The sequence below is a fragment of the Podarcis gaigeae genome, assembly GCF_964106915.1.
Source record: "Podarcis gaigeae genome assembly, chromosome: 2".
NCBI classification, from domain to species: domain Eukaryota; kingdom Metazoa; phylum Chordata; class Lepidosauria; order Squamata; family Lacertidae; genus Podarcis; species Podarcis gaigeae.
Window position 1 is genome coordinate 20,207,137 of NC_139679.1, and position 8,326 is coordinate 20,215,462.

Consider the following 8,326-nt stretch of genomic DNA (forward strand, 5'->3'; position numbering starts at 1 on the left):
ATAAGCCACCATTTATAGGGAATCATGATTTGATTATTGTCAGGAAAGGTCTTCAGTTGGTAAGCTTTTAAGTTTCCAAGTACTTGGTAAGCAGTACATTTCTGAGCACAAGTGTCGGTTCTGACTCTAAAAAATCCTAAACGGCCTGGGCCCTGGTATACCTAAAGGAGCATCTCCACCCCCATCATTCAGCCGGGACAGTGAAGTACCCCTCTGAGGGTCTTCTGGCGGTTCCCTCACTGCGAGAATTGAGGTTACAGGGAGCCAGGTAGAGGGCATTATCGGCAGTAGCACCGTCTTGTAGGATAAACTCTTATCAGATGTCAAGGAAATAAAGAACTATACAACTTTTAGAAGACATCTGAAGGCAACCCTGTATTGGGAAGTTTTTAATGCTTAGCATTATGTTTTTATATGTGCCGGAAGCCTCTGCGGAAACCCAGCCAGATGAGCGGGATACAAATACAGTGGTACCTACGCTTCAGTTTACATACGCTTCAGGTTACAGACTCTGCTAAGCCAGAAATAGTACCTCAGGTTAAGAACTTTGCTTCAGGATGAGAACAGAAATCGTGCTCCAGCGGCGCGGCAGCAGTAGGAGGCCCCGTTAGCTAAAGTGGTGCTTCAGGTTAAGAACAGTTTCAGGTTAAGTACAGACCTCCGGAATGAATTAAGTACTTAACCCGAGGTACCACTGTACTGTTGTTGTTGTTGTTCACTCTTTCTTTCTTTCTTTTTATTTTATTTTATTTTGCTCCCCTCCAGCCACGTGACTCAGACAACGTCCTGGATCCATCCTGTCACCCACGTACTGGCCTTGCCACGGTCCGAAGAGAATGAGGAGGAAGAAGAGAGCTTCAGAGAGCTTCCGGATCCCAAAGGCTGAAAACATCTGTCGGCAAAAAACAGATGCAAATGGTGGTATCATCCCAATTGTCAAGAGATGACCCACTTCCAATAGTCTAGCTCCCATGAACTAGTTCCGTCTGAAACAATTTATCAACGTTCCTCTCGCTTGTGTGGTTTGCCGGCTAAATAAGGCACTGCCTGCGTCAACGGACTTTCTCTGGCGTATAGATAAACCCAGCCGCACAGATCAAGCACCTGTGACGATTTGCAGCAAGTATTGCAAGCACATCTGGGTTTTAAAAAACAACAACGGCAATTCACACCTGCTTCTCCGTCTAATGCTATTGGTCCTTTGTATATCTGTAGCCTGTTTGTATAAAAGGCAATCCCCAAATTCCACCAGTAGTTTTTTTGCTCATATATGTGTAGATGGTTGCGGAGAAAAATAAAGCAATACAATCGCAGGCAAAGTAGTGGCTTGCGCGAAATCTGCCCTCCGCCCCTGATGGTGTGACCCAGCCCTCAGTGACAGTGGTTTTTGGCAGATTTTGGGGATTCTGCCAGAGCGGATGACGCTCATCCACTTTTTGTTCCAGCTGGATCAGCAGAGGAAGGCTTTAAGACCACAGAATCTGCTGGAGTTATCAAGAGACGATGGAAACACAGGGGTGTTCAAGCTTGTTTCAACAGATCAAGAGAGTATCGGCTTAATGACTCAGCAGCATACTTCTTGAATGATTTGGACAAAATAGCCCAGACTAGACATTTCTCTTTGGCAAATTAAACCATCTATGGCCTATTAAACTGTGTGGAGGGAGGGGTTATTGCTATGGTTTGTTGTTATGCTACCTATTTTTCTGTTCTTATATTGTACATCGCCCTGCGATCTTCGGATGGAGATTTTCATCATCATTAGCCGTTTTGCTAGGGGATGATCCAGAGACGCAGTGGGTAGCAGGGCTGCACAGTATGGTGGCACCTTGGTTCTCGAACTTAATCCGTTCCTGGAGTCCGTTCGACTTGCGAAACCATTCGAAAACCAGGGCTCGGCTTCCGATTGGCATTCAAGCGAAAGCCGTGGAAGCTGCGTTGGACATTCAACTTCCGAAAAACATTCGCAAACCAGGACACTTACTTCTGGGTTTGCGGCGTTTGGTAGCCGATTTGTTCAGCAGCTAAGCCACTCGGGAACGAAGGTACCACTGTCCTCCGAATTATTACCTGAAACCAATATGGTGCTCACATCTCAATAAAGGTTTCAGACTTTTTGAGCACCCCAGCAGCTGTGATGTATCAGTGGCTCAAATGGCCTTCGCCTGAGCGGCTGGGCAGTGTATTTCCATTTGGGGAAGCCAGTTGCTCCAGAAGGAAAGACTCAACCTGCCTGCTCGGGCAAAGCCAAAGGCAGGCAGACGTACGGAGCCCGAGAACGTGAGCCTGTGACAGATGTGTGTGAGACAGAGCCAGAGACAGACATACATAAGCCAGAGAGGCATTGGAGCACGCTCAGTAGGCCTGGGATTGACTGCTTCTTCCTATTCTCCTAAGGTGGGGAGCATATGGCCGTATTTAGCTACTGATACATCACGTTGTTGAAAACCAGATTTCGCCCAGCCCTAGTGGGTAAGACTCAGTGGGCTCCAAGTGGCTAGTGGGTTGCCTTTTGGGGGAACATGGAGCTAAGGGCATCCTAGTTGCTGGGAATCACAAGGGGAGAGAGGCATCTGGTTGGACTCGATGGGCCTTTGGTCTGACCCAGCAGGGTTCTAGGTCAACACCTATAATCCTAAATCACTTCCCCTGCCATGGTTTCCACACTGAGGGACCCTAGAGAACCGTCACTCTTTAAGGTAGCAGGGATCTCGGTATGATCCTGCAGCAAAGGTTCCCAGGGTCCTTGAGAAATGCCGTGGCAACTAAACTAGCTCAAATCTGTAGCCCAATTCAGACAGCGTTGCTTCAGGGCAACCCAGCACAGTGGCCATGGCTCTAATCTGAAATGGTCTTCTGTTGAAGGAAGCAGAAGCAATTCTTGCTTCTAGCAAAGAATGGATGCATTTTCCTCCCAGATCCAAATCTTCAGTTTCATTGCTTTTCCAACCAAGGCATAAACTGAGTCTAATTAGGTCAAGGTTTTTATCCCGCTAATGGCCATAGCTACAATCTTCATCTCCACCTGATCATGTTTCAGCAATCTGGAGATGTTTTTGTATCTTTGCTTTCTAGTTAATGGCTTTTCTGAAGTGGATTGCTATTCCCGCTTCGCTGCTTCTTAATGCTAGCTGGTCACATAAGCTACCACCGGATCACAATTTTTACTACCACGAATCGATACCTGGAGTGTATATTAAAGCAGATTATGTTTACAAGCATACGACTTTGCAATCCTGCCTTGCTTGCTTTCTGTGTTAAGTCACAAGGTAAATTTGATTACGCAGAGAACTGTAAGTAGAGATGACAGATTGAAGATACAAATCCTCAGCAGTTTGTAACAGACGTCAAACAAGAATGTCCTTTTAGAAGTTTGTAATAAAACGGATTGTGCTAACTTTTGTTTTTTATTCTTTGCCTTTCCCATGCCTTGGTCTTCTGGATGGCTTCTTTTCCCAAACGATCCAGGGCTTGTGGCTTGTGCAACATACCCACTCTTCCTCTCTGCTTAAGGCATATCATTGGCTGGGGGGCAGGGAAATAGGGTACTGTCCTTGCATTTAGTCATAGTCTCTGGATAAATGCCCCCTTTCTAAAAAGTTACCTGTTGAATCTCTGGCCAGCCTCACTAAGATTTGCTCTTACTGAGCTGCGTTTTCATGCTATGCCCTCCACTGTCCTAGATGGACGATATAACAGGGTACCATACGAAGACAGGCTCTGTATCTTCTTCTTTGTCGATTACTCGTAGCTGAGTAAGATTGTCTTCCATGAACATGGTTTTAACAGTGAGTCTGTAAGTGACTGTGGAGGCCAATTCTGGATTCACACGTCCTTCCACAGTGGGGACATAGGTTTCTGGGCAGGAGTTGGTGAGGGTTTGCCAAATGGGCCTTCCTCTTAGCACATTTCTCCCTTTCATCCTGAGTTCGAGCGTCTTCAAAGCCCATGACACCTTTGGTCAAGGCTGTTCTCCAGTTGGAGCACTCGCAGGCCAGTGTTTCCCAGTTGTCAGTGTTTATACTACATTTTTTAAGATTTGCCTTGAGAGAGTCTTTGAATCTCTTTTGTTGACCACCAGCATTACGGTTCATAATTTTAAGTTCGGTATAGAGTAGTTGCTTTGGAAGACGAAAATCAAACATCCGCACAACGTGACTAGTCCAACAAAGTTGATGTTGAAGAATCTCTGCTTCAACACTGGTGATCTTTGCTTCTTCCAGTACACTGGCATTAGTTCGCCAGTCTTCCCAAGTGATGTGTAAAAAAATTTCGGAGACACCATTGATGGAATCTTTCAAGGACAGGCTCTGCATATGTGGGTAATCACAGCCGGAAGACATATTACACTATTTACTACATTGGCCACTATACATTGGACCCAGAAAGCGATTTCTCACCTTACCGTCTGTAAAGGAAAGATGTGTCTCCCCAGCAGAGAATGTCCAATGGCTTCTTAGCAATGTAAACACTTCAGTGACTCATAAAGTCACCCTTTTTGCTTTAGCGGCCAGAAAGAAGACCCTGGGCAATATAGCAGAGAACTGTAAGGGAGACGCAGAGATCTAAATAGAGACTATTATTTGTGACATGACACCCCTATTGCTTGTGTTAATTTTTGATTCAGATTTGTCATGGCCAGTGGCTAGCACAATAAAATTATTTGGATTGGATTGGATAAATGAAGTTTTCGAAATTTGGGGCAAAGCTATCATTAGCAACCATGAGGACTAGCCTCATTCAATTGTGTCTGAAAAACAGCTGCAGAGAATCCCCTAAAGATCCTCTGTGCCTTTTTTGTGCACTTCAGGGGGAGTAGAGGTTGTTAGCTCAGCACACCCCTTTGCACTTGCACAGACATTAGCACCATTGAGGTTAGCAGGGAATCCACTGGAGAAAGGAGACTTCTGTGTCCACAGAATCTGCAAATCACCGTATCGCCAGTTCTACATATATCTGTGATGCCTAACAAACAAGTTTGAGCCAACAGAAAGCTGTAAAAGGAAAGGAAGTTATATGTCCCCAAAACGCACTTGCCATAGGTAAAGGTAAAGGAACCCCTGACCATTAGGTCCAGTCGTGACCGACTCTGGGGTTGCGGCACTCATCTCGCTTTATTGGCCGAGGGAGGCAGCGTACAGCTTCTGGGTCATGTGGCCAGCATGACTAAGCCGCTTCTGGCGAACCAGAGCAGCGCACGGAAATGCCGTTTACCTTCCAGCCTGGAGCGGTACCTATTTATCTACTTGCACTTTGACGTGCTTTCGAACTGCTAGGTGGACAGGAGCAGGGACCGAACAACGGGAGCTCACCCTGTCGCGGGGAATCGAACCACTGACCTTCTGATCGGCAAGTCCTAGGCTCTGTGGTTTAACCCACAGCGCCACCCGCGTCCCGCGCTTGCCATATCTTCTTCATATTAATCAGATCTTTGCTTCAGAATATAATTAGATCGCGGGAGCGGTGGATTTCCAAACACATTGTTTCTGCCAGAAAAAAGAGGCAGCAAAATTTGGAATAACGATAACCCACTAGAATGCTTTTCAGCTGCAATCCTGTACACTGACATGGGAGTAGGTTCCATTGGACCCATCAGGACTTACTTCGAAGTAGATCTGTTAGCTGATAATACAGGATGGATCTTTGCAGTGTGGTCCTCTGTCTGTATGTCCGTCCGTCCGTCTCTCTCTCTCCCCTCTCTTGTTCACTCTCTCTGCTTTTTCCACTTAATAATGAGGCAAGTGGCCAGCAATTTCCAGAAGGCCCGTTCAACCAACTCTCACCACTGCTCCACATGAAGTCAACTCCAGAATCGTCATTCTTTCCATGCAATCCACTCCATGGTTCACAAATTTGTGGTTGGTTATTTTACATCAGCTTCAGGCATGCAGACAGGAAGTGTGTCACAGTGGGAAAGAGGTGTTTTGGGAGGGGGGAGAGTGAATCAAGTAAATGAACATTATTTTTAAAAGGGAAAAGAAAGAAAAACTTTCCCAAGGTGAACAATCCGAACTGGCTAACTTTAAGAAGTGGAGGAGCATGGCTGCAATCTCCCCTCTGGAGAAATCGTAGTTTGGCTTCCCGCGTTCTGTGAACCAGACCAGTGTCTCAGATTACAGCCCAGCTGCTTTGCTCTATAGAACCCAATAGCAGCCACTGATAACAGAGCTATCTTCCATAGAATTGTACAGTTGGATGGCATGTCTTCTCCAGCTCAATGCAGGATGCAATTGCACAGCCTGCCTCTGCTTGAAAGAAGACCCCCCAACACACCCAAGAGCATTTGTTCTGTTGTAAAGCATCTCTTAACTTCTCCTAATGTTTTTTTTAAAAGAATTTTTATTAAGGTTTCAACAAATTTTATCAGAACAAAACAAAACAACACAATTACAGACAAAAAACAATATAAAACATAAAAAACAAAGAAAAATATATAAATTCAAATCTTAATTTATTATTGCTTACTTTCTCGACTTCCTCTCACCTCCCCTTTCTGTATTCCGATTTCTAATTTATTTTCAGCAAATCCTTCCTCTATTTAGCTAAATTTAATATTGCTTATTTTCTTTTAAATTAACCATTACCGCTACTAACCACTTATCTTCCATTCCCCATCATTTTAACATTGATTAATTTTGCTATATTTCTTTAGTTCTTACTCACAAAACATCTTTACATATTCTTTTCAACTATGTCACTAATGCCACACTAACTTTATATCCTGCATCACTTTAACATTCAAATAGTTTGCAATGTTTTTTCAGATAGTCTTTCAATTTCTTCCAATCCTCTTCCGTTTGTTCTTCTCTTAACTTCTCCTAATGTTTAACCAGAATCTGCTACCTTGCCATTGCCATCCATTGATTCACCTAGTCCCATTCTGCACCTGTATTGGAATTGCTTTTAAGACTTTTGTTGTTGCTTTTGTTTCACTGCTTGTTGTTTGCTGTCCTGGGCCTCTTTGGGTAGGGTAAGGTATAAATGTAAATTCTAAAATTATATATATAATTTATACTTTTCAGATATATATACATTTCACTCATTTTACATTCATGTTGATATTTGAAAACTTGACTTCCTTCCCCCTCTTGAATTTATTTTTACTATCTTCTGCATATCCAAATTAACTTAACTTCCTCATTTATCTCTCTCTCTCTCTCTCTCTCTCTCTCTCTCTCTCTCACACACACACACACACACACACTTATATAGCTGCAGGTTATTACAATAATCCTGCCAGTGTTTTAATCTGTTTACAATTTATCTGTAGATATTCAATAAACCATTTCCATTCTTTTATTTAAAAAGTTTGTTATCTTGATTCCTTATTCTTCCAGTGAGTTTTGATATTTCTGCATATTCCATAAGTTTTTGTATCCATTCTTCCTTTGCTGGGACTTCTTCTTCTTTCCAATTTTGGGCAAGTAACATTCTTGCCGCTATTTCTATACAATTTAGGTAGTTCTATCCCTATAATCCCCAGAAGAAAGGCTTCTGGGGTTTTTACAAACGTTATTTTAAACATCCTTTTCATTTCATTATATATCATTTCCCAGTAATAAATTTAAACAAACAAACAAACAAACAAACAAACTGGCTCTGCTTCTGCCCTCTGGAGCATCTAAGCTGTCTTCCGCTGTTTCTGCCCTTAGCTCTGTTCTTTTGCTATGAGTGCATCTCAAGGGTCCAGGAAGCAGAACTCTGTTCTATGGACAGTTCTTGGAAGTTGTTGCCCTGTGAGCTTTTACATGACACTCTAGTAATCATAGCACTGCAGATTTTCTAATGAGGAGGAAGATGAAATATCTGATATGTAAATGATTAATATGAAATTCTGAGATGCTCCTAAAACCCAGCATGTTTTTGCCTAGTAATGTGCAGCCGTTCTACCCTCCATAATTTTTCTGAAGAGTTTTAAAGAGGAAACGATCCAGCGTTGAATTTAAGCCCTTTGAAGTCTTTCATATTAAATCCCTTGCTCATTTTTTCCTGCTTAGTATTCACAGTGGTTTGGGGGCTGTTTTCAGGAGACCAGTGGCAGATTTTAAATCCATTAATCACTTCTGGGCAGACTGAGAAGAAGGCTAAGGAGAGATGATGGCAAGGATTACTTGCTCATCAACAAGATGGTTTGGGTCCCTGGAGGTGAATTAGAAGCGTTGCATAGCTCCAAAATCTGTTTCACTGCTGGGGCTCACTCCCAGAAACTGTAAAGTAGGATTAGGGGGTATGTTGATGGGTATCAGCAGAATGAATGAAGGAGCATTTCCACAGCAGTCGTGAGAGAGAGTCTGGTGCACTGCAGCATACCTGAAAGAGCATCTCC

The 8,326-nt window shown here is 43.4% G+C and overlaps 1 protein-coding gene across 1 annotated transcript in view; it reads left to right on the forward strand.

Annotated features, from left to right (window-relative positions):
- Nucleotides 1-3,397, forward strand: part of STXBP4 (syntaxin binding protein 4) — a 132,173-nt gene extending 128,776 nt beyond the window's left edge. The window contains exon 18 of the mRNA XM_083727582.1: nt 766-3,397. Coding sequence (XP_083583708.1) covers nt 766-886 — 121 coding nt within the window. The 3' untranslated portion in view covers nt 887-3,397. The remainder of the gene's footprint in view (nt 1-765) is intronic.
- The last annotated feature ends 4,929 nt before the right edge of the window (nt 3,398-8,326 follow it).